The 27,516-nt window shown below is 42.2% G+C and overlaps 1 protein-coding gene across 3 annotated transcripts in view; it reads right to left on the reverse strand.

The window, feature by feature from the left end:
• The window catches only part of LOC103771340 (dystrobrevin alpha), a 79,368-nt gene that overhangs the window by 28,927 nt on the left and 22,925 nt on the right, over positions 1-27,516 (reverse strand). For all 3 annotated transcript variants that reach the window (XM_008938633.1, XM_008938632.1, XM_008938631.1), the window contains exons 3-9: positions 24,146-24,359; positions 17,029-17,114; positions 15,330-15,484; positions 10,996-11,101; positions 8,425-8,591; positions 6,063-6,187; positions 760-840 (exon numbers count right to left, since the gene is read on the reverse strand). In XM_008938633.1, the coding sequence (XP_008936881.1) occupies positions 760-840; positions 6,063-6,187; positions 8,425-8,591; positions 10,996-11,101; positions 15,330-15,484; positions 17,029-17,114; positions 24,146-24,359 (934 nt within the window). The remainder of the gene's footprint in view (positions 1-759; positions 841-6,062; positions 6,188-8,424; positions 8,592-10,995; positions 11,102-15,329; positions 15,485-17,028; positions 17,115-24,145; positions 24,360-27,516) is intronic.

Below are 27,516 nucleotides of genomic sequence, written 5' to 3' on the forward strand. Positions count from 1 at the left end.
GGAATCAAGCAATAAAATGCACCCAGGGAAGATGGATCACTCACCTTCCCCCATAAGGCAGGAAGTTGTCTTTCTGCCACCTTCTCATCTATGTGTGTTGGTAGGGTTACATAGATTGGGTGAAGCAGCAGCAAATGCTACACAGGTATTTTGGCCACAGGAGCCAAATTCCTTGGCCAAAATGTACACTGCAAGCACCTTCTCTTTGGGATTAATGTTTCTGACCACTCTTTTCTGGTTTGTTTGCTGAAGGGTCACCATATGCCATGAGTACTCTTTCTCTCTTGTAGCCTCTAATGAAAATCTGAATGGTTCCACAGGAGTAAGGATGTCTTGCTATACCTTGCAAGAAGGAACCATTCCCTCTTTGCTCATATTGTACCTTGCAGTATGATGCAGGCATTCCCAGTAGGCAACAGCATGTCCCAGGTTCTATTCTCACAGTGCTGCTGCAAAATGGTCTCTTGGCAATAGCCCATTTTTAGGACCTGTGGGAGGAGGTCTAGGTTGCATGGGAGCCACATGCTCATGGCTCAAATGAGAACTGAAGTGCTGTGCTCTGCTATGAGGAGCTTAGGATGTCCTAACTCCACCTCTCCATCCAGGTATCTCAGTGTCAGTCCAAAATAACTGAGGTACTTCTCTCCTCAAGTCTGTTCATTTTCTTTATTATTTATTTTTTCTTCTGGGGGGGATTGAAAATGGAAACCTTCACCACTCTCACATAATGGCTGAACATAAATTAGGATAAGAACTCACCTTCTGTTTGCAAAAGGACTTCCTGAGGGGACAGAGTGGGAGAAGAGTGTGTCATTCATGCTGGTTACAGGTCGGGGGGGCCTAGAAGAAGGCAAAATATCCAGCTGCATTAATTTTGCACAAAAGAAAACTCATCAGCAAGAGCATCTGCAAAGAATTAAACGAGCTTCTTGTTAAAGGAACATTACAGCTAGCATCTTCTGCTTTAAGCAGCTCATAGTTCTAAACTAAAGACAATGTATTTTTAAACAGAAGTCAATAAAAACACCATGTTGCTTGGAAAAGTGGAAAGAAAAAATGGCCTGGAAGGAAAAAAGAATGCTTTTGTGTGTGCTGAGGTGGGTGGTAAGCAACTTGCTCGACTTTTTATCTTGCTTGGGCAAACAGCTGCTCTGTATTTTTTTCCTTCCAGAGCCTGTAATTGATGGCTGGATTTCACCCAGTTAGGCTGAGCACTGGCAGCAGGTTTGCTGTGGCAGAACAGTCTGCAGGGGGGAGCTGCCAATGAATTGCAACTTCTCATGAGGTTATCCCTGATGCTAAGCTCCATGCTGCCATAGCCACATAGTGACCACTGTGTACCCATAGCCTTCAGTGTCTCAGAAAATGCATGTAGTACTAGACTGGTTTCACTGGAAAGCTTTTCAACTAGTATATCAAACCCTCAAATAAGAATTTAAAATAAATGTCTAGTTTAAGAGGACCTGTTAATAATGATGGTTTTATTATTACATTCTTTATTTCCTTCTCTCACTCAAAATGAAAGGAGAAGGAATATTTCCTCTGCTTTCTTCTACTGTCTCCTCTTAAAAAATATCTTGTGCATAATTTTTTCTTCTGTATTCATTAAGGAGAATTTTTCCCTTCTTAACTGACTTCTTACACAACACTGGGCAAAAGACAGAGACATTCTGGAAAAATTAAAAAATATCTTAGTAAAATCACAGAGGTTTCAATCAGATATGAGTGGAACCTGAATCCATATATAATTCAGACATCAAATTGCCTAGATTTCAAGTTGATTAATATCTCCTTTAACCTCCGTGAAAGGTCTGTCTTGCTTCCTGAATTCTGCAGATCAAAATACAATGGTCATCTGCAAAATACTGGGGTCAAGACAACCAATCCTCCAAATCATCTGTAAGAAATGAAGAAAGCCAGTTCTGCACAGAAGTGAACTATTCATCTATGTCATCTTTCTTATTTGGTGACTGTTAGAAAACAAGCATAAATGTGGTCTTGTTTGACAAGTCTGAAGGGATTTATCAGCATTTAAGAAGTTTAAAAGTGTGAATAGAAAGATGCAGCATTTGGCACGTTATTTATTTATATGAAAATATAGTTTTAGCCTAACCCTACATCTACAAACCCATATAAAAAACTCCAGTTCTGGTCAGTCCTGAGTTTGAGAAGCAGCACTTAGTGTTCTATGTATTATGGAGAAGTGTTTAATATTATTTTTCATGGACTCTTTCATCAGAGCTCAGAAGAGCCTGGACAAGGCCACAATCAGAGTCAATCCACTAGACTGGCCATTGTGGTATGAGCCTTGAAATACAGAAATTTGAAAATAAACTCCAAGAGAATACATAGAAACTAATTTTATTTAACAGGTAATGAACTGGTATTTTGTTGCCTGGGAGTGGTAAACTGGTAATTGATGTAGGAGAAATAGTTCACATCAACTACCTGTGACTATTGCATTTTTCCTTTTCTCAGTGCAATCACTGGCCACTGATCACATTAAAAACCTAACTGGGCATAGACTGGGAGTTCTGAAAGATGGGTCTAAACCTGGGCTGTGGAGTCCTAAACAGCAGAGGAGAAGGAAGGAGAGGCTGGTTCTCAACACTGTCCCAGAGAAGGAGGCAGGAGGAGTGTTCCCTTGGCAGAGCTTGAAGTGGGTATGTGGCACCCATGGACTTCAGCAGATCACCACATAGACACTTCAGGTTGTCTTCTCTATGCTTTATCCCAAAATAAGGGTGGAAGAGAAAGTTTCTAACTCCCAAAAGAGCTCTTCCCTTTCACTGTCTCTGTATTCAAAGACAACTCCTTGTTCTGAGTCTGCTGGACTCTGATAAAACAGATTGATAATAATGAGATTATCACATTTTTTCCAAGCTTCTTCCTCCAGTAAGTGTACTAAAGAAGAAAAATACTCACCAAGTATCTCTTTTGCAGCCAAAATGAAATGGAAAAAAGATCATTAATTAAACTGACAGTTTAATATATATGTGGTCTAAGTAGTACATTGGACATACTCCATCCTTACAGCCCTGACTCTGCAAAAAGCAGGAGAGCCTCTTCACATAAAAGGTCATTGATCTGTTTACATACTCAGAGTTACTCCTGTCTGTGCATGTCTAAAAACTCCAAAGGTTTGTGATTAGCATTAGTTTGTCAGTTCTTATATGAAGAAAAGTATATTAAACTAATCTGAGCTTCCCCAAGGCAAGTTTCTTAAAGACTGCTGCCCACTGTCACATTCCTCAGGTTTAGATTGATTATCAAATATATGTTCAAACATACATATACAGCTGTGTGATGTGATAAGACAGGAACAGCAGACTTTATGGTAAAGCAAAGGAAAACCCAGCTGTTAGCTATAAATGTCTATCTTTCTGAGGTTATTTCTAAACTTCTGGGAATGATTAAGCTTTCTGATAAAAGTGAGCTGTTGATATTCAATCAACTTTCCTCAAGGAGGCAGAAAACATTTAATACTATTGATTGGAATATGCTGTGGAGTAAAAGCATGTTATGGCATAACATACCCACTGTAATAAACCAAATTAAATGAAAGGGATTTTCCATAGTGCTCCATGCTGGTCTAAACCTCTTCACACTGATGAAAAAAATAATGGTCCCACAGGCTTAACTGAAACAAAGTCAGGCCAGTGCAGAATGTCTTTGAAAAGTCTCCAGTGGTGCACTGGCCACACCATTTGTCATCTCTGCAGTCCAGTGTTTCTTTTTTGTTGCCAATCTTACAACAGAAAAATGACCCCTCCATCGGTGAGGGGAGTTCCTCCATCAGGTTAATGACATCTTGATAACTACTTCTCTAGATAAGCTTTATATTTGTTTCTTGCTTAATTGAACATTTTGTGTGGCAGCAGTAAAACAAAAAAAACCCATGCAGTCTTTCTGTCTGGTACTGCCCAGAGGTAGAAGGATGAAAAGGAAAGGCTGCATAGTAATGCACAGACTACTTGTACACATTTAAGCTAGAAGCTAAGAAAAGGATACTGTTTTGTTGCCAAAACTCTTCCATCTAATGCACATATAAAACTCTTATTGCCTGGATTCCTGCCCAGAGCTGTTTCTCTCAACTTCCATTAGGTTTAAAAATAAAAATCACATCAGTGAGAAGATAGTCTCAATGAGGTACCAGAGAATCTCTCTCCCCTCAAGTTAATTTATGTGAATTACGCTGTAGATCGTGCTACCTCCACAACTTAGAGGCTTTTCACTCATGTATCATTATAGCCAATATATATTTCCAGGTTATATTGCCCTTCATCTATGAATAAAGAGAAACTCTATTATAAAACAAAATAGATGGTGGTTCATTCTCACATCCAGTCACTCTAAATTACGTCTGTATAGTTAGGAAGAAGGGAAGTTGCAAATTTCACAGCAAAGATTTGGAACAGAGCCTACTCAATTATGATACCTTCCCCTTGCCTTGCCTAAATGCATTTAACTCACTCACAGTAGCCCAGGTTTCACTATCCCTCATCTTCTGACATACCCCAAGGCCTCTGAGGGGCTCCAGCCCAAAGGTAACCGAGGCTTCTCTCTGTGTTTCATGCTCTCTGCCTCTTTCCACTTCTCTTAAGGATGGCCAAAATCTGCCCTGTGAAATTATCACTGACTTGCCAGCAGAGCCAGGCTTTTACACCATGCACAGCAGCAAGGTAGCTCAGCAGATCCAAATCTGGAGGATTTCTTCCAAAGAACAACACCCTCCCATTACACCTTCATAACAAGGTGCAGGGGTTTTAACTGCCAGACGAGTGCCACAGGGATCTGGCACTGTGCATCTGTCAGAGGCACCTCATCTCTGAAGAGCAGAGCATTCTTTTAAGCCTTGAAAAAGTTCTGCTGTAACAACAAGAGGAGGATCATCAGCAGGATTTACCCTTAGAACATCAGGTAGGTCAGATGAACTCTCCAGGTGTTGCACAGTCCACAACAGCTGGTGTGCAGCTGCCCTTAAGGGTGCTACATACAAACATCTAGTTCTGACAGAAGTAAATATGTGTAATAATTACAGACCAGAACAGTTCCAGCAGCCAACACAGATATGTAGCATGCAAATACAATTTTAATGGCTGCTGCCTGAAATGCTTCAGTCAGGGCCCCTGGGAAGCTGGTTAAGAAAGAGATTTTCTCAAGAAAAGCATGAGAATAAGAGAAATGTTTTCAAGACAGTATATTTGGAATATTGTTTCCAAGTTAAGTTCTTTGTAACTTTCTTCTGACCAGTGTCTTGATTCTTCCTGAATTCTATGGAATATTTAATTACTTTTAATTTTTTTTATCCAGGAAGCAAAGGTAAAACAAATTGTTACCTGAGAAAATCTGACCAACTGACACTCCAGACAGTGGACATACTTCAGAATAAAAAAATTCAAAGTGATAATTTCCCCAGCCTGCACAAATACATTTTGTCTCTACTTTGATTTTCTTGATTCCTGCAGAGAAGCAGTGACACAAACTACTATAATAAAAATAATTTTGCTTTCCCAAAATATCATAATGTGAAGATAACAGACTCTCTTCAAGTGACTTGGCAACTAAGGACACGCTTCTTATGCACACTCATGTAATTCCTCAGGGCTGGGTAAAGCCACAGCTCCACTAATGTCAGCAAGAACTCCAACACTGATTTCAGCAAAACTGGTCAGAATCCACTTTTCTCCAGTGCCTCATGCCAAGACACACCTTGGGATGCACTGATGTTGAGAGTCTCTAATGACAAAACCGATGTTCTTGGCATAAATACACCCCAAAGTGCTGAAATCATGAAACTGCATGGACATCTCTTGAGGAGAATGGGGACATACCAGCACTGTATTTAGTTATATGTACGTGTCCCACCAACTTTTCAAGTGAGGTCACACCAGAAGAACATTTTTATACTAAATATCCCTATCAGCAATTTCACACTTGTGATGGACTGAGCTCAACATGCCACAGCTGCCTCCCATTTTCCTCAGAGCTCTAGTACCTACACTCAGTGTAAGCAACTCCTACAACAAAGCTTACTTTCTCTACAGCACACAGATACTTACACAATATGAGCCAGGTTTAGAGGTTTTTCAGGCTGGTCAGGGAACATTGGGTGCAAAGGTTCACGGCTGGAAGCACAGCTTAAAGACTTGCTAAGGGCATTAGTTAGCTTCTTAGCAGGTGATTTCTGGGAGGAACAAGGAAGGTAGAGGTAATCTGGACAAGCAAGGTGCATACTCTTTCTACTATAGGAAGCACAAAACAACTGGAAGCTCTACAGCTTACATGCCTGTTGAGTGATGTCCCCCTTGCCCCCTCCCACCCCGAGGCTATGGTAAGGCAAAGACTGCTCAGGCTGGAGGAAAGGTCACTCTTACCTTCAGAGGCCTTTAGAGTAGGCTCGGGGGGTGTATCTAGATGGACAGAGCAGTTGCCATGGCTGCACTCAGGCAGCACAAAGCCAGCATCATCTGGCCTGGAGAAGGCTTGTTCCTCACCATCTTGGGGGTGCAAGCAGAACTGACCTGTGCATGCCTGTCCATCTGGATACACCCTACAGGACACCGTTTCCTTCCTAGCTGTGGCCAGGCTGCTAGATCCCTTCTCCTGCTTGGTATTTCCCTCTCCAGCTCCAGCACCCTGCACTGTTTAGCTGCTCCTCCTCCACCTCCCGTGGCTGCTGCAGCCCTTGCCACACCAGGGAATGGGAAATCTGAGACACGTGCAGGGTGGGAATTGTCCCCCCACGGTGACAGCGTGCCACAGGAGGCCGAGACTTTCACTGTCACCAAAGGATGGGGAGGCTCTGCACAAGAAGCATGCTCTTCACCCTGAAACCCCATCAGCAAGTCTAAAAACAGACACCAGTACTTTCTGCTTTCTGGTTTTGTTTGTTTTCTAAGTTTTCACTGTTTTCCTTCCAGTTTTCTAAGGAAGGGCTTGGAGATCTAGGGTGTCTTCTAGGCTGTGTGAGAGATACTCAGGGAATCCAACCCACTGCTGTGTGATTCAGCTTCTCTGCCAGCAGAACAGAGGCAGAGATCCTTAAGACTGTCTCCTCCCCCAAAACACATCTATACACACTGAGGTTTAAGAATCTTTCTGGAAATTAACAGGAGTGGTATTGTATTTGTGCACACATCCTGCTTTGACTCACAACTGTAACTAAGATCACAGTGAAATATTTCCATTACAGAAACCTAACCTAAATATGTAAAGCTCAGGCTTTTCCTCTCTCATTGTAGATGCAATTTCCCTCTGAACTGAGAACAGTTGAGCTCCACTGCACCCATGAACACCTTTAATCTGCATGTGGAGCTCGACACAGATGCATTATGGAGTATGCTAACCTGGTCTGAACAAATGCTAATGAACACCACAGAAAGGCAATTTCAAACTTAAAGCAAAACATTTCTTTCTGACAAGGAAACATTTGAAAGCACCAGGCATGCAGTCACATTTTGACTTCTGCCGAGCAGAAATCTCAAGTTTTCCAATTATTTCCTACCTGTAATTGTAGTTCCCAGGCTACAACAAAGTGCTTTTATAATACAAAATGCTGTTAGGAATGGAGTCTGAGCTATGCCATGGGCACTGTCCTATTCAGAGACTAAACTTCAAGCCACTCCTGTCTATGCAATGGGCAGCAATTAGGACCCACAAAACCAATTACAGACCCAGATCTGCTGGGATGCAGCACAAGGCTGTGTGACTGGCATACAGAGCAAACCTCCTCAAATTTAACTCTTGCCTGTTCATCAACAGAAAAACAGACATTTAGAAAGTGTTAATCTGAATTTTGTTCATAAACACATATAAAGTGCAGTATAGACGTAAACTTTTGCCATATGCATAATTTTTTTGGTTTTGTAACAATCAACTTCTCTAATATTTAAGATTACTTAGGATTTTTCTGCTGGTCTCTGGATTTGAACCCTGAAGGGTAGGGATGCTCTGTGACCAAGGGCTGTGCTCCAGTTTATGGAGAGCTTAGCCCCCAGGTCTCACACCCTTCAGAGAAGGTTAACGTAGCTGTTGGTACTTCCCTTTCAGCTTAGAAAAAGCAATGAATTATTTTAACAACAAAAAGGCTGAAGTGTGTTCTCTATGGTAAGCACCACTGTGGAGCTAAGCCTGTGACCACGCTCACACTGGCAGTGCCAGGACCAACCCAAGAGCTACACAGATGCTGCAGCCACTCAACTGAAAACGTTGCTGAATGAGCATTAATAATCATTGCTTCACTCACAGCCAAACAGAGCGAGCCAGCGATGGTTTCACCCTCAGTCCAGCAGGAGGAGAAGCTCTGAGCCTGGTGCTGCCCTGTCGCCAGCCCTGCCCGCCGCACACCCAGGACAGCCCACCCCCGCCTCCTGTGCCGCCGGCTGCCCGGGGGAAGGCAGCGAGCTGCGAGCCTCCCCTTACCCATGACGTGTACTCCTTCATTTGGTGCTGGTTGCTGTGGGAACCGCTGGCGTGGCCCCTCCAGAAGCAGTCCTGACAGAGCTGGTAATTGTGACACTGCTGGCAGCGGTAGCGAAAGCCCATCATGCTCTCGCTGTGGCAGTAGGAACACTCCACGGGGTGGAAGACTGCAGGAGAGAGAAACATCGAGCTATAAAACACAGCAGAGAAACCCCCAGCAAGAGTTTAGAAAGGGGAATCCCTTCTTTGCTCCTGGTGATCTGCCTACAGCTTTGACCCGTGAGCACTTGAGCAGCCACCCAGCCACGTGCTGAGCCACGGGCAATGCTTCCTACACCGGGCTCCAGACCCTCCACCACTTCTGAGCTGGCGTCTGCACCTCCTGCCCACAGCAGTGAAAAACGTGCTCAGTGTCTAACAGAATCCACGGGAGAGGAAAGTCACATGATTGGGAAATCCACTGCACTCTCCAGCTGCCTTGCTGGGGGAAGCAGAATGCTTTGCTGGGCTGAGGAACTGAAGCAATGAGAAGTCAAACTTGGCTGTCTGGTTACTGGAAACACAAAAGCTCCCTTAGGTACATCGCTGTCTCTTAATTATTGCTGCCTCACCTGCACAACTGGTGTCAGTTAGGTGTCTACCTATGGAATTGAACACTTTGCTTTGGATGGCAGCCACTGAAGAGACCTGTATGGTCCTGTTCTCTGCTCCACTCACGAGGCAGACACTAACAAGGGTGCAAGTCACTGAGCACATTGCGGCACCAATCAAGACATTCTGAAGCTCCTTCCTGGCAATACTGCTATTTCTGTTCCTCTCCCCTCACTACAGCACGTACCAAATTTACCAGGGGGTACTGAACATCTCCTTGTTCTCAGGCACCTTCTGCTTTTCTGTCATAAGGTTCAGTCTGGGAGGATTTGAATCAGAGCTGAGTGTGTCGGGGTGTGAATTCCTTGCCAGAATATCGCAGCCAGAAGGGTTAGTGCTCTAGGCTGGGAAACAGCACGAAGCTGGTGAGGGACAGGGATGGATGATGAGCTTGAAGAAGGGAGGGTAGATAGATGGCTCTATAGCCAAGAAGGACTTTTGTGCCTTTTAGTGGAAGAAAAATTTATTTTGTGTAAGACCATGTGACTTCCTTCTCCTTTTAGTGCCAAAAAATGGCTGCATACCTCCCCCTTCACCAGCCCCATTTTTTTTTTAAATTATGGTATAAATACTTTTATTGCCTAACAGGATGAGTATGCATGGTATTTATTTCCTTCTGCCCCCTTCATTTCTTTTTCCCTGCAGCATCCCAAATCTTCAGTTATGCTAGAGGTAAACCTTCAAGGCAGCAAGAACACAGGAACATTCAACCACCCAACCACCTCTGAGGCAAAATACTAGGCTGGAACATTATTTGCAAAATTTCCATTTATCTTGCTAAATTCACATTTAAAAAATTTGTATAAATGTCCTCCATTTTTAAATCTTTCTTTTTCTAGATTTAAAGTGTTGGAATAATGACTGTCTCCACCATTCCCTCTGATGCCCAGGAACAAGAAGTGCCAGATTGGGAACAAGTGTACCCAGATAAGTAAGACAGTAAAAGCATTTCTTATCTCATGATGTTTTTCTATTTAATATTGCCAGTGCTGGTCCTTCTGGAGAGCAGAAGCTGGCTGCACTGGAACTGGGGAGTTCCAATAGTTCTGGGAAGCTTCTGCAGAACTACAGGAGGAGCTGTGCAGTGTTTGTGGGCTGCACTCTGGCAGTGCACACAGTGAGATAGATGCACAAGCCTCTTAGCTCTGCTCCTGCACTTTCTACAGAAACAGCATAAGAAGGGTTTGGCTGAAGGACTACATCTGTGAGTCTGTGAACGTTTCCCCAGAAGCTCAGGGAGCTGGAAGACTGAGGAACATGTTACTGCCCACAGATATGCAAGATGCACTGTGCAATAATCAAATGAGTTGATCTCATAGTCCCTTCCTGTCTTAAAAGCTGTGATCTGCTCATTTGGGGGAAAGACAACCCTTGAGGACAAAGGGGCATCTCACAGATAAATCCTCATCTTCCACACAAGCAAAAGATAAGGACAAATCTGGGACCCACTTTTCAGAGTATATTGTTTGGCAGTGTAGGCTCAGGAGGAGATCCTTCAGAAGGACCTTTTGGCTGATATTTTGCACTGCACTGGACATCATCTGCCAAGAATACTGCATGAGCGGAAGCTGTCAAGCTGTTCCTTCTCTGCTGCCATATGTCATAGCTAATAAATTTGTGGCCTTGATAGTGTACCAAATGTAAATGTGTGAATGGATCATGTCCTGTTGCAGTTTCCTTATCTAGAGCACATGAGGAGAGGAAATGATCAGGACAATCTCCTGAGCACAGCAAAAATTAAGCCACATTCCTGGCTGACTGGCCAGTAGGAATCTTTAAATATTTTACCAATGACTGTAAAAACAACACATGGAGTCAATGAGCCCAGTACAGTAGCTCCTACAAAACCACCTACAGAGCCAGAAAATCATCACATGGAAGTTTACTCTTGTAACTGTTTTGGCAGCAGCCCTTACTTACCATTTTCAACATTTGCCAGTCGATGCAGAAGTGGCAACCACACTAGACACTGTGGCGGGGGATCAGACATGAGAGTATCCAGGAAAGTGTTTAATGTGACTTTTTTCTGCTCAAACAAGCAAACAAACATGCACAAAGAATCAGTAGACATACCAAAATTATTTTATCTTGTCCTTACAAAAACACTTGGATACAAATTCCAGACACTTTTTGCTTCTAGCTCTGGGTTACTAAAAAGGACTTGACAGTAGCAAAACTTTTCCAGACTCCTTTTAGTAGCTAACATTGTATACTGTTGATGACTAGCAGTCCTTCTCACAAGGCTAGGATGGAGACACACAGCTCCCACTCACTTGAAGACTCTCTCCTAAAATCATTGCCTGAAGATGCTTTGTGGATAAGGCTGGCACTCAACTCTTCATGTTTTCCTGGCTTTTGAGTACACGTGCACGTAGGGTGTCACTATGTATTACTGATTCTCACATGAAAAGTCACTGCAGAGAATGACTGACAGTACTCCATCAAATGAAAGGAAATAATGATAATGTTTGCACACATTCAGGGAATGCAACTGTTTCTAAACTCTCCACACACTTAAAGATCTATGCTCCTTTATCTTGTAAAGAGATTTAAACTCTAAAATATCCCTGCTGATTTTTAAAATGTAATCTAGGGCCTTAAGTTTCTTAGGTGTCTGGAAAAAGTCCAAACAAATCTTAGTTCATTTGTTTTTTCAGATCTGTAGGTGATATTTCAGTCTGAGGTATCTCCATCATAAACACTTGCTCTTTCCTAGGTAGGATACTGGCTGCATACTGTGTGCTGAAGTACACAGCTACTGTGTGGTCAAGGACAGAGAGTCCCTAAGAAATCAGCTACTGAGCCTTCCTTTAAAGTAAAATTAAGATGTAAAAGTATTAAGCCCTGCTGAGAATGTGTGCAGATATAATTTATAGACATACATATTTAAGTAGCATCCTCATATCCAAAGGGATTGCTAAATTTTCATATCTGATTGCATAAGCTACTGCTTTAACTTGCTAAAGAACTGTGGTTACCCCATGAGGAAGCAAAACAGCAGCTATGCGGTGAGATGTGTCATCTCCATGTGTTGTGGAATGCTTTTAGGAGCTGAGGTTTCCAGATGGAGTTTCTGTGCTGCATTTATATACAATTGCCACCAGATGTAAAGAAAATTATTATTTCTCTTCTAAACCGAGCGATCAATGGAAAACATCTCACTCTGTTACAGTTTCAGGACTGAAATAGAGCAAGATATTGGGAAATACAGAAAGATGTTTGTCCCTAGGAGGAGAGAAAACACTTCAGGCTAGTTGTTAAAATGGTCTTGATTCTTTAATGAACAGAAATGGCCAGAATATGAGCTCTAAATCTCACTGAAACACTTTTCTCACAATATCTGCAGTATGGAAGTCCAGTCAAACAACTACCACCTGCCTGTGGTACAAATTACCTTCCCACCCATGGAGAGTGGATGACCACTTCCCAGATAGACATCCTAAGCTATAAGCAGCAGCTCACAGAAAGGGGATCTGTCTTTTGGAGATCTGCTGTGGATGTTTGTCATGGTTTTACTGACCAATGCCACCAACAAGTGTCTGTGCTGTCTGCAGCAGAACTGAGAACAGGAGGAGAAAAGGCAGAATGAAGTTTAGGAGAAGGGTCCTCCTGGCCCCCATACTGCAGAGCTGAGTAGCCTTAAGTCTGCCCTCTGCTCTTGAAGACAGGTAAGTTGGCAGAAAACACACAATCAGTCTAAACAAGCAAATAGATAAGGAGACCAGAACACTTCTTCCATGATGTAGTAGACTTTTGAATGCTGCTATAATTTAAAATCTGATTTGCACTAAATAAAGCAACTTGTTGTCGCTGACAGCTTTATGGCAGAGCTCCTCTGGTGGTCACTGATTTTATGGATTAGAGAGGGCAGTGTCCCATAGAAGGACACCAGCAGAACAATTTCCATACATTTTAAAAGGCTTATGTTCCTCCTGCAGGTTTGGGGTTTTTTTTTCAGCTGCTGGCAATGTTGAAGCTGAGAGCTGTTTTCTAAATATATGCTACATGCAGATGGAGTCGAGGTTTGTGGAATAACACTTAGCCAAGTGGTAAGAAAATGAAGTTAGTGTCTATCTTTTTAGTTTGGGATTAAGAGAAGTGTTTTTTTTAGAATGACTACACTTTTTAATAGCAATACAGTATAACGTCACATTAATCCTACCTATGGGGGAAAGCTGTGGTGATAAAACACCTTTTTAAGCCATAGGTAAGTGTTCTGAGGCATTAAGTCACTTGCTCTGGCATTTGTGTTCCAAAAATTTGCTGATGAGAAAACATGGTTGTTTCTATTTTGAACAGCCATTCAATCTAGCAGTGGTCCACAGACAAAGGAAAATACATAGTTTCATCCAATAAACAAGTCAGAAAAACAAAACATTTCTGCAACAGGAAAAATCCCTTCAGATGCAAACTGAAACGGATTTGACACTGTGAGCAGACTTTTTCCTTTCCCTGAAATCAAACAATCTATGTATCAGGAAGCTGAAAGGCTTTGGGTAAGCAGAAGTGATCCATACTGAGAACAAGAGAGAGTGCCAAACTTAGCCCTAGGTGTCAACTTCTGATACCACTAAGTAGAATATGAGAGTGTGAATGACCTACAGTGTGACTAAGACAGTAAATATAATTTATCAGAGTGTCACAGGGATATATTGTTTTGATTCTCATTTCAGAACTCTGGTTCATCCGTAGTGAGGATGTCATGAGAGTTAGATAAAGTGAATTTAACTGAAATATTATACTAGATTTACAAGAGTACTTGGCTGCTGAAAGATGCAAACCAGCAGCTTTGTAAATCTGCTGTGTACCTACATGAATTACAGGCTTAACTCTTGCTTCCTTCAAGTGGAGGCTGTGAACTAAACCAACTAATGCCTGTCTGGAGACTTTGTTTCTTAAGGCACCATGGTACATCTGGTGCACTCATTTGGATGCAGTGTCAATGAAATTGTAATTTCTGATGGCTGCTTAGATAGAAAATGAGACTTGAATGACCTTTTTTAGAGAAAAGAAATTGCTTTTTTCATCTTTACTAATAGCATGCCCAGCATGCAAAGCCTGAATGCCCTGCTGCCATGCAAGAGCACTCCTATTATTTTAACACACAGAACTACCAAAAGTTACTTCACTATGTAAATCCTTCAACATCAGATGAAATGCTCTCCCAAGTCTCCCTCTGTGAAACGAGACTAGTTTTACACATGCAAACATTACCATTTAAAAGTATTTGGGAGATGATTTAATAAATGAATTTCAACAATGCCATTCAGTTGACTGGAGTGCCTACTGATTACTGATGAAACTGAGGGAAAACAAAAAAAATGAGACTATTTTGCATGAAAATGACACTATTCATGCTCCATTCAACATATTAGTTCAACAGTATTCAATTAGCAAATGGAAGGATAAAGAGAAGGAAAATACCACTTTATTTCTAACATTTTCCCAGTTTCAGCATCTTCCTTTACTTTATATTTCTGGAATTATACAGTGTGATGTGTGGCAAGATCCAGAAGAATTCTCTTTCTCCACTGGAGAAGTGGACAAGCAGTCCCAATTATGGGATTGTGTGAAGTCCTAGCTATTAGATGCAGCCAATGTACTGTACTCAGGGCACCTACAGAGTCTGGTGAGCTGTGAAAAAAATCTCATATTTTCTTCAGGATCAATTCTTTGCTTTCCTGACCCTACCTCACTGATGTCATCTGTAAGAGACTAGGGATTTTCTAACACCTACCGACTCGCATTTTCAATTAAGGTTTAAGGCAATTTTCTTCTTACTTGTAAACTGCTGTTGTGTGTACACCACTTGGAAAACATGAAGTTTGATTTTTCAGTGGGAATTGAGCTTTGCATGGAGAAGGTAAAGTCTCATATATGGCTGTAGCAACAACAACTAGCCAGAGTGGAAGACTGCGTGTCTCAGAGTATCACCTAAATTCAAGTATCTAACTTAGGTGCTTAAATTATGAAGTCAGGATCCCTCATTTAGGAACATGTAAGTTAAGATCCTGTTCTGAATCACTTTTTGACTAAGCTTCTCTCTCCTCCACGGTTGTATCAGGAACCTATAGGAGTTAGCTTCCCTCTGAAGGCACCTAACCTAGGTTCAGAAATTAGCAAAGTGGGCCTTCCCTCCACCCAGCCATGTGCTCCTTGGGCAAATCTGCACATATGTGTAAGAAAGGGAGAAGGTCTTGGCCTGCTCAGAGGAGTGGTTGAGATCCTGTCTAGAGTGTTCACTCTCCAGTTACCTGTTGTGAGAAACAAGACTTGGCCGACTGCTCGGTGTAACCAAACGAAGGCCCTTCAAAGACAGCCGTGGGCAGCTTGAGAACCTCCCGCAGAAACATGTCATATCTGCCATAAACCATCACTCCACTGGAGTCAGAAATCATCGAGAAGATGTCTGAGGGGGAAAAGACAAGAAAAGGACACAGCAGCTCCAGTGAGAGCTACAGGTGTGCTCTGAACTCAGCATCACCTGATTTGAACCAGAAGTGCTGAGCAACGTGCTCTGCTTATGGAAACCTCCACTACTACTGCAGCTAATTATAATCCCTCTCAGTAGAAAACAGAGAGTGATTTACATCTTTAAAAGTAGCTGATTTTGATATTAAAACATTCCTATCATCTTTTTAAGCTAAGGCTGCTGCATGGCATGAGGCAGTCACTTAATCAGATAAGAAGGATCTAATTTGACAAGATATGCAACATCAGCTTTTTGCCTACTGCCAGCTTACCATGTTAAGTCTAAATCTTGACAACAAGTTCATTAAGTCAGTTATTATTGTTTTGGACACACAGAGCACTGAAGGTCTTTCAAATGTGTTACTTTTCACTCCTCTCCATTTCTTCCCTTTTTGTTCATGTATAAAAATATCACAGTTCTATTATTGCAGAGATAGGTGTTTCTCAGCCTTTATTCTTCCCCTTGTTTAAAATTATCCTAAGCATAGCAGGGGATCATAGACTAAGGAACATTTGTTTTGGTGGTTTTTTTTCAAGCTGTCACATCAGCTACTTCATTTCCAGTAACCTGCAAGTGAAATTCTGACAACAGGACCCTGGGTCTGCTGACTCAAAAAACTGGCACCATACTCCAGCCTTCCACTGAATGGACCCTGCTTCTATTCTTAAAGCAGCCTAGGGAACATATAAATTAACAGTGTTAAATTATAAATAGAACACTGTCATAAATTAAGTTCATTCTGCAGTTGAGTTCCTACATAGAAATAATGTATTAAAAATGGCACCAAATTTGGAAGACTAAACTAGCATCTGGGTTTTCTACTTATCTACTTTCATCAGCAACAATTTGTAAACCCAGTTTTGTTTGGCTGTCATAGAAGGCTCAGAGGAAGCTAAAGGTTGACATTAATCCTTTGGTCAAAAAGTCTGGAAAATGGTGTTCTGGACCAGAACATCTGAGCTACAGATGTCATAGAACTAAACTGAGAGTACAAGTAAACTATGCCTTGGCTACTGGGGAACTGGGAATAAATGCTGTGAAATGAGAATCTGTTCTCCAAAATAGATGGAATTAGTATGTGCCCTATAGGAAGAAATATAAATAGTGCATAAATACATTGTATTTCTAAGTGAAATGAGAATTATTACAAAAAATCTGAAGAAATTGCTATATGATGCTTTATGGTGTTGAACATTTGAGGCACTTACCTGTGCTCTCAATTCAATCATCCCCCCAAAAAAACAAAAGTAAAATTCACCAATCAGAACCTCAATATATGCAATTTGGCTTCAAAAATATGAAGTCCAGTGTGAAGTCCAGCCAAAGATTTTGGGGGATTTACTTGGAGCTGTAGGTAGTTCAATTCCCAAGCCCAACCATGAAACTGTAATTTATCCTAATTCCCTCTTTTCCTACATGTACTGGTATCTCTCCAAGTACAGCAACAATTAACAGGTAACAAATATCACCCAAAGACTTACATCTTAATTTGTCCATGATCTTCCCCCCACAAAGAGTTGCCAAGGCCATTTTGACAGCAAAAACGGAAATTTTACCATGTCCTTCCCTGTTCAAAAGCAGAAAGTAGACATTTTATGTGCCCATTTTATGACATGGACCTCTTTCCATTTCAAATGTATATCACTGACATGACATATTTGAATGCACATTATATGTGGATTGACATGCAAAGGAGTAAGACTTTTAAAATCAGTTTTTGTGGGAACACACATCAGTATTGTAACATCAGTATTTTTATCAGCTCTGTAAAGATCTCTGAACAGATTTATCATGTATATGAAGCTCAATATTAAACTGTTTATCTCATTATACACTAAGGTGATGATTATTGCTGCTATTTGTGCTACAGCAGCACCAGAAGACACCCATGGCACTCATTGTGCCCCTGTCCTAAGTGCACTGTGTATCTTCTGTCCCTAGCAGATTGCAGAGTAAGTGCAAAAATCATCACTGGGAAGAAGAGAAGTGAAAAAGGGCTCAGAGGATTGCACAAGCTGTCTGTTGTACCTGTCCATAAAACCTGACAACTGCCTTCTAAACGATACACCTGACTCCCATGAGCCTTTAAAAAGGACTTTGCTGAAAAGTGGGGAGTATACCTGTATCCAGAATGAGCAAAGGACTTTTCCTGTACACAGAAGAGTCTTGCCACTGCTTTCTTCAAGTTGAAGCTGTGCTTGGCTCTCTATCTTCAACTTAAATTCATAATGCTATTAAATTAATATTTAATGCACAGAGAAGTATGCTCTGGGGCAAAGAGACAGTTGTTTGTTTGGTTTTTTTTTGTGTAAATTCAGTCACTTCAGGTAAAAATAACAGACATTTTATCTGCCTGGAAGGATGTGACCATATCCTGCACCCTCAGGATGCTGTGTTCACCTTTAGCACATTGCCAACTGCTCCTTCCACTGTCTTCAAGCACACAATGGCTTTATTGCCCCTCTTCTTGCCACCCTCATTTGCCCTCTACAGTCATGATGGTCCCCAATGATCACCTGCCATTATAGGAACCTTGGAATATTTGAGCTGCACGAGTAAGACATGACTCCACACACTGCAAGGCACTCTTAGCTCCTCAGAGACCTATCCCCCCAGTTTAGGCAAAACCAAGTTCAGTGCTGACAGCAATGGCAGAACAAAAAGGCTGCAATGTTCAGTCCCTTTCCAAAGATGAGAATGAACATGCTCTCGTGTATGTTCATCTACCTTTTAATGTCCACTTTTTTTCATCTGAATGATGAAATGTGATTTTTCTTGGAATTCTCAGTGTCTTACTATAAGGCTGTAAGAGTCCAAAGTTGCATTGGAACATCATCCAGCTATCACCAAAACTCTTCAGCATTAATAGATTCCCAAATGCATGTTCAATGACATCAGTGAGAACATATTGTCATCATGCTTTAAAAGGGAGACAGACAGTATTTTTGAGCTTCATCAAGTCCAACCATCAACCCAACACTGCCATGACCACTAAACCATGTCCTGAAGTACCACATCTACATGTTTTTTTGAACATCTCCAGGGACATTGGCTCCACCACATCCCTGGGCAGCCTGCTCCTATGCCTCACTACTCTGTCAGGAAAGAAAGTCTTTCTAATATCCAACCTAAACCTCCCCTGGCATAGCTTAAGCTCATTTCCTCTGGTCCTATTGCTAGTTACCTGGGAGAAGAGACCAACACCCACCTCACCACAACCTCCTTTTAGGGAGTTGTAGAGAGCAGTAAGGTCTCCCCTGAGCCTCTTCTTTTCCATACTAAACAATCCCAGCTCCATCAGATTGGGAATCCCTCAGATTGCTCAGACTGTCACTTATAATTCCAATGAAGAAAATTGTATCTGATCAGAACTAAAAGATAAACTGATTCTGGAAAGACACAGCCTCTGACTGTCTCTCTGCTAACCCCAAATGAGATTAATACAGTAACATACAGATGTACAGTGGACATGAATGGTATACTCATCTCAGGACATTAAAGCATGCCACATGCTTCACTGCTGCCTTCATTAAGTCACCCAGACTTCAGAAAATGAGTCAGTTCCCCATGCTTGGCTAGCTAATTGTCTTTGAAATTGGGTGAACTGCATTTAGTTCTACATCAGTGTAACCCATGATTATAAATATTAATTCTAAATATTCTTTACACTAACTTAAAATTTTGCTTTTTGTGTGAAAATCGACTAGAGACAGACTAAAAGAAATAAACTCACTTACTTAAGAAATAATTTTTGACTGTGTTCCTCATTACTGTCTTTTGTGCACACTTTAATTTCAAGGCTTTCTATTTCCGCCCTTCATCAATTGGATTCTAATTTGAGTAAACCAGGACTTAGCACTAATATGGGTGAGAATTTGGTCATTTTGCATTTGCTTTGTGCATGCTACTCTTAGATCTTTGTGAATTTTTCTGCACTGCTTCATCAGGAGGTTTTTAGCTGCTTTTTAAAAGACCTGTTATACTTAAACTCTAAGGGGAAGCAATGGCGTTATTAGGAAGCAATGGAAGAATTAGAGGGAAAAATAAAGCCTATGTAGAAGTGCTGTAGATTTAGATGATTTTTGCCTGTAGGTTTAGTTACATTTATTAATAGGATTATATTCTTGAATGGCAGACACCTATCAACTCGTCTTCAGCTTTCCACACTAGAGCCATCAGCTTTTTCCACACTCAAATGCTTATGGAAGACAGGAACAGAAAAATAAAAGATTTCATTAATCTCTTCAATCTCTCTGTTTGAGTTGATTAGTTTTGACACTGTATTTTGTATTACTCATTTGTATTCATAAAAGCAACACCAGAGCCAGTATAAATTCAGTCTGCCCTGCAAATATGTATGTGTGTGCACAGATATACACACATGCATATATAAATATAGATGGCTGATGAGCAGACAGCATAGCAGGCCCTAAGACTTGCCAATATCATTTGGATCCAGAAATGCCCTAAGCTATGTCTAAGCACCACAGATGACCCAAATGGCAGCACTGAGAGCTCAGTGTGTTTGCTGCATAAAAACAAATGCTGAAGCAGTGGCTCACAGCAGCAAGAAGATCCCTAGTGAAGCTGGTGCTCCCTGGAAGAAGCTTTAGGCTGTCTCAAAGAGATATAAATTTTCCTAGTTGAAGTAGGACAGAAAATATTCTCATTTTATGTAGCACCTCTTACTGAGGCTGCTCTTCAGATCCCTACAGAAAAGCCCAAGAACCATAAATGATGGCAAAAGCAAACCTTGAAGCTGACATGCACTTAGCAACCACACAGGATGGAGTACCTAGGAAAGGGAATGATGGGCAGGGCTTGAGGTTATCTCCTGCTGCTTGGGGGAAAAAGGGCAAAATTAAGACATGCTTTCAGACACCTGAGCAGAGCAGAAGATTTCTTCTCCCCAGAGCAAGGAAAACCCGTGGACTGCCTGGTAAAATCCACAGACAACACAAAGCCAAGTCCAGCTCCAGGGCCTGAATTTGCCTTGTGGGTCAGCAAGGAGAGTGGCACCAAACAGCTGACCCTGACATTTGCCAGGATCTCGAGCAATACTCATACTGAGACAGCCAGATCATGGGGGAACTATAAAGTACTAACATCACATCTTCACCAAATCTGTCCCGTGGAACAGACCTGGAGAAAATACAATTTTGCTCATTAACTAGGCATGCAGTGCTGCTTCCCCAGGGTTTTATGTTCTCTCTTCCAAAAGTAACAAAATTTCTTCAGCTTCTTGTGGGTCTCCTACTCTCCACTTTAATCAGGACAGCCAACTCTGAAATGTCAGAGGCTGTAATTACAAATTCCCTTTTTTCACAAAGAGGTTTCAGAAAGGAAATTTTATTGGATTCAAGCAAAATCCTTTCACTTAGGAGAGCAAAATGCATAATGACCAAATCTCTGAAATGCTTTTATTTGTTCTGGATTTCATTTGTAAAAGCTACCTGGTCTGTATGGCTTTCAGTGATTTGCTGAGGTGGAGGAGAGGGAATTAAACACACAATGAACATCTTTATGTATTGAACACAGTCTGATTCAAATATCCATTTGGCTAAATAAGGGCATGCCTATTTCCCCTTTTTTTTTCTATATAAGTCAAGCCCCTCCAGCCACACTGGGTCTGGCTTATAGCCTAGAGCTCACTGCTCTGTTCACAGGACAGCTAGGTCACAGGACAGAGAAAAGGATCTTGTAGCACAAGCTATTGCCCAGTTTTAATGTGCAGTTAAGAAAACAAATCAGGCATATTTTGGTCTAGATTTTTAGTCTCACCACCTCATTCCACCCACTGGTTTTGGCCTGTCAGGATCCTCTACCACACAGTGTGGACTTGCACACTCAAAATGGCAAATTAATTAGAGCAGCATTTCTGTTTGGGAATTTTGGTTTTGTTGACTTGCAGTTCTATAACTTGCACTCCAGTTTTGGCTTAGTGTGAAGGAGCATCATCACACCCAAAAGCTGATACACTAGCAGTTTTCCCCCCACCTTTTCCTCCCTTCAGGGTTGAGCAGCAGGGAAATACTACCTGTAAGCAGGAAACTACCTGCAGGCCTAGTGCCTCCCCAAGGCCATGAAAAGGAATTAAAAAATGGGATGGAAGTTCAGCAAGCTGGCCTACATGCCACAGCGTTGCACCATGGTTCCTCTTAAGTTTTGCTAGCCAGGTTGCAGCTCCTGAGAAGACATCTGTATTTCAGGCTTGGGGAAATACTCCCTGCCAGAGCGCTGAGAGACCTGCCAGTTTTTCAGCAGGCTATAAAGAAAGGAAGAAACTGTTTAAAGCCTGGAGGATTTCTGCCAGCACAGCATACACTGGGCAGTATATATTAACTACAACTAAATAAATGAGACAGTGGTAGGCTTATTAGACTTTAAATCACACATTAACTTCTCCCTTGTGGTCCTTTCATATATGTTAAGCTGCAGACTCCATTTCTCCACACTCTGTCTTTGCATAACAGGATAACAGGAATTTTTTTTACAGGCAACTGTCATGATTTCAGTATGATCCATGAACCTAATAAACCTTTTTTCATCAGAGAAGACTGCAGTAATTTAGTTTAATTGTCCAGTTTCTATAGCTGGAAACTGGACAATTCCAGTTTCCTCACACTTCCAGCCCTGTTCCCCCTATATGCAGGGCACTGCTTCCCTCTGAGCATGGGAGCACAAGAAAAGACCATGCTCCTCCTCCTACCAACTTGCAGCCTTCAGCAGAGAAGGACCTCTCTGCTGCACTGTGGGGAAGGGAGCCACATGAGAAGCAAAGACATCAGCTCTGGTTAGACCCCAGAAGCTCTCACACTGTCCCTGTAGCATGCAGAGCAACGACTCTCTGAGAAACAGAGAACTTCAATCATCACTTGCTAATCAACACTTCAATCATCTGAACCATACCAAAGTGTAAGGCATATTTTGAGAATCAGACACTTAATGTGTATGTCTCAGTGATAGGTGTCTGAACTCCCATTACAGTAAAGAGATCTAGCTGACACCCATCTCCATGAAGCCTGAACATAGATATCTCAGACTGCACCTGAACCTCAACCCAGATATTTGGTGTATTTAAAACGAGGTGACAGGCAGCAAGTCCCTGTCTGAGACCCCAGAGCTAGAAGTCTCTTCCTGGGGGTCCTTGGGGCATCTCTGTCCTTCTGGGAAGTGCATCCTGCTCAGAGGCAGCACAACAGACTGAGCTGGTCACAGTCTCCTTACACCTGGGAGGGCCTGATGGGAGAACATAAACGGGTCACGACCCACAGCACATGGGATGCTCCCTCCCATGAAAAGCAAAACCTTACTCCTTTAAGCACATTCCTTTACAGGGCAGTAAATTCCTCACCTCCACTTTGCTGTAAGTAGCCTTGATGTCTAGCTGAGATCTTTACCCCTTTACAGTGAGCTGCAAAACCAGCACACCATCTCAGGTCTTGCTTCCACAGTCGTGGGTCTTCCTGTGCTTACCAGCTGAGCAGCAGTTTGCTCGTGGCACGCAGCAATGCACGTCTCTGGTCATTTTTGTCACCCTTTAGTGTTCTTGCCACAGCTGCATCAGTATGAATTAAAATGCCTGTTCCTTCTTTTACTGCCCGTGAGGGGAGAAGAGTATTCCTGAAGGCTACGGTTTCACACTGGATTGGCTTTGTTTTCATCTCCTCAGAGGGGCTGGAGGGGAGGCTGGGTGCAGCCTCCTCATGTGGAACATCTAGTTTTTCTCCCTGTTGCCATGGTGACCGAGCTGCAGGCTGGTCTGGCTCCATGACACCCAGCACCAGGGCCTTCAAGCAAGAGGACAGGAAAGAGGGGAGAGGGGCAGCATCCTTATTTTAATGCATCACGGCCAGTGTTTTCAGCTGGTAAATTTTCAAAATATAAGCCATAATGAAGCAAAAGGTCATCTGCATCTGTCAGACTTAAGCACTGATCTCCAGCAACTTGGTTTTGAGGGTGGCAAATAACACAGCACAGGCTAATGACTACATATTCAGTAACTGTAATATGCATACACAGGACACTCATTAAGGTAAGTGGCTCGCTCTACCTCAAACTTGTCCCTTTTGTAATATGGGTCCCATGCAGTAATAAACAACATGAATTTCATCACCTCCAGGTCTCTATCCTATTTCTGTCATGGTCTCAAAATCATGCCACACTGGCACGACCCAGAAAAAAAAAATTGCTTACAGCTGCAAGAACTCAGAGGAAAATGAGCTCTTTCAAAATAATGAGCTATTAACCCAGGCACTGCTGCAGAGGCACTGCAGTGGTGTCAGCCACTGGTGTGTCAATAAATAACGTGGCAAATTAGAAGTGGATGTAAATTCCTTTCTGTATCTAATTCTTCTTTGATATGGGCTGGAACAAATCTGAGTAACTGGACGAAAACACAGTTGTGCTGAAGTTGGCTCCACAGAAAGGTCCTTAATTTAGGTTCTCTCCCTGGTTTAGCACTATTCATATTCTCATTATTTAGGTCACAATTTAACTTGTTAAACTGTTTGCCAAAGATATTTCCAGAGCAAGTAAAATCCTCTCACCAGCCAAGGAGAGGAGGGAAGCACGTGTGGCCACCAAAGGCAGACTTACAGATCAAAGGCTGCTAGCAAGAAGTTGAGCAGCAGGCTGATGGATTGCTCCACGTTGATCTGGTGGGTGGTTGGCATCCGTTTGTTGAGCTGGTAGAAGATAGTTGAAATCACAGCCTCCAGGCGAGCCACGTTCAGCTCCAGGTTGGGGTCCAGGTTGTTGAGCGCGTTCTCCCGCAAGGCTTCTATCACGTTCCAGATGTCCACCAAGTGCACTAGGACAGGACAGAAGGAGTCAGTGGGGACACGTGCTCCTGAAAGGAACTGAGAAACAGTCACCTCACCCCACAGGGTGGGGACGATCACAACCACACAGGCCATGCTTCATGAATAATGAAACGAACGAATGTGTTTTCCATCGATGAGAATTGAACTTAGCAGAGAAACGAGCAAATAAAATTCAAATCTGTTAATAAGCAAACAATATATCCATATTATTAATTGCACTGTGTACAATTTCAGCTCGGGAAATAATTTCTCATTGTGTAAAGGATTCAAGTAAAAATCTGTATTTTATGGAAACCGCCGGAAGGTAAACACATGCTAATTGTCTTTCTGATCCGTGCCTCTATGAATACTCATTGAGAAGTTACTCAGATATTCATTTGCATAGCAGATGGGCTTTGCAGAAGATCCTACAAATACCAAGTGCTTAACACGTACCGATGCTTCAAAAATTCTTTTCAGTAATTTATTTATCTATTAAAGCAAAATATTTTACCAGAACAGAATCGTAATTGAGTCAGGGTAGATAAACTGCATTTAAACAAAGGACATGGAATGAAGTGATCCCAGAGTCCTGTTTTGTGTCTTCTAAATATATTTGCCAACTGATTTGTTAAATCTCTCTTTGATAAAGTCCTGGTCTAGGCTGCATTTCGTAGGGGCAGATTTTACCTACAAGAACATCTTAAAGGAGAATCTCTGCTCTCTCTTCACCTTGTACCCAAACAGAAATCTTGTTTGCATAGCACTGGTACTGTGGCAGCATGATCAGCTTGCTGCAGACAGGCATTTCCAGAAGTGGTGGATGATGCCAAAAATAATAAAAAAAACCAAATTCTCATTCAAGATTTTGATTTTGTTCAAATCTGAACTTAAAATAATCATCCCTTTTTTATCTTAAGTATTACCTACTGTCCTACTGAACTGTCAATAAGAAACAAATAATGAGATTCAGGGTGTAAGTTATCTTTTTTTTTTACCAGAGAAACTACTGTATAGTTCTTATTACTTAGCATGGCAATATGTCTTATGACATATCGAGAGCCATCTGTATCTGGAAGGAGATGCAGGTTTTTTTTGTGGAAGGAGAAAAGCACTTCTAATCCTCATAACTATTTTTGCTTGCTTGGTTTGCACGTGCTGCCTCAGACTGCAACGTGACACGATGCTCTGATGGCAGGGAAACGTAAGCTGATACTAGAGAGATAAATGAAACCAGATATACTGTCATTTTACTTAGCCTACAAACTTTCCCTATGATTTGGTTTCTTTTCTTCTACCTCAGCAAAATAATCTCTAATGTCCTGCTACCACGTGTGTAAGCCCAAGGAGGAAGATCTACCATACAGGTGAGCAGCAACAGCAGCAGCAACTACTTCAGGCACTAGACAGGGCATTTTTCTCCTTGTTGTTGTTCCCTAGCAAATAATTGGGAAACACTGAACAATGTAGTTCTATCCTGACACCCAAGTATTTCTTTGGCCTTTGTATTAGAAGGAAACTTCTACAGGTGACGTTGCATTTCCCTGATGTTGCACGCAAGCACTCTGAAGAGTGTTGTTCCAAATTAAGCTGGGTGGGTGGAGCACACAACCCCTCTGAACTCCTCCTTCCTGTCTTCTAGCTGGGGGAAGCTTCCCCGTAAGAAATCTGGCAGAGGTCTCAGATCCCCTGAATGCAGCCATTCCCATTCAACACGTTTTCGCTGTCAAGATGCTAGAGAGGTAATCTGGGTAAATGGGAGATGAATGATCTCCAGGAAGGTGGCCTGCACATAACTGACCCCTTCTGGGCAGCAGCTCCATGTGGCTCAGAGGACAGGTTAGGCAGAAAATGGAAGAAGTCACCAGAAAGCAGGCTATCATCTAGTCCAGGACAGAAGAGTTAAGTATTTCCCACTCTGGGTCAGTATTATAAGGCAGCCAAGGAAGAAATATGGAGCAATAAGCCAGAAGATGCAGCAACAGGCTGGACCATAGAATCTCCAAAATCATAGAAAGGTTTGGGTTGGAAGAGAAGATGTAGCAACAGATTGGACCATAGAATCTCCAGAATCAGAAAGCTTTGGGTTGAAAGGGACCTTAAAGATCATCTAGTTCTTTTTTACTGACTGCATACCCCAATAGGAATGATATTAACACCAATAAGCAGCACACAGGCCACATCCCTCCCTCCAATTCCAAATCATACATGAAGAATATGAAGTGGTGAACCACCAGAGGAATAAAAGTGTTGATATATTCACTCACAGTACAAGATGCAGTGAAGACAGGAGCAAACCAACCAAGAAACCAAGTGACCAGTCCAATTCCAATTGCACAGCCATAAAACAGTGCCATTGTTACAGACATAATCCTCCTGGCCAGATTGGTGCCCCACCAACACTAAAAATCTGCCCACAACTAACAACCCCTCACTGCAGGCAGAGCCAGCCTTTAAGAAGCAGGACACCTGATGTTAATGCTAAGCCAGGGGCACCTCCTGGTGCTCTCCTAATAACTTCCCACCCAAGGCTGGTCAGGCCCTGGGTGAAAACCAGTCAGGAAGGTTTTTCTTGCCTGGCTTCTAGGTGTCAGGGTATGTGTACAAACTCAAGAGGAAAAACTACTAGGGCAACTCTATCATAAATACTGAGTGAGGATGGAAAACCAGCAACACTGGAGCTAGTGGGTAAAGAATAAACAGGGGCAGGCTGTTTATCTAGGAGCGTATGAACATGGCAGAGGAAAAGGCATGGGGGTGGAAAAGAGTAATATAAGGAGTAACAAATCCTGTCATCAGAGCTGCTTGGGGGGACTTCTCAAGCAGCCCTGCACCTCGTCAGTGTGGAGGAAGAAACAGCAGTTTGGCCATATGTGCATCCAGTTCACTTCTGCAGTCTCAGGGAACTGCGACGGGTCCCCCAGCACTGATGAAAGGACATCCTGGGAGATGAAACAGACATCCAGGCTCCCTAACAGAGAGGCTGAATTTCACACAGCAATTTAACTTCTATTTCTATAGTCTAGTAGTGGGTAATTCTTGAATAAGAGAGCATGGAGGAAAACAGCTGGCATAATGAGGCTGAAGTGGGGGTTGCTGTCTTTATTCCTCACATGTTCCAGTACTGATACTATGGGGATGCCAGATTTATTTTTTTTTCTTTCC

The sequence above is a fragment of the Merops nubicus genome, unplaced genomic scaffold, assembly GCF_000691845.1.
Source record: "Merops nubicus isolate BGI_N331 unplaced genomic scaffold, ASM69184v1 scaffold1844, whole genome shotgun sequence".
Classification (NCBI taxonomy): Eukaryota; Metazoa; Chordata; class Aves; order Coraciiformes; family Meropidae; genus Merops; species Merops nubicus.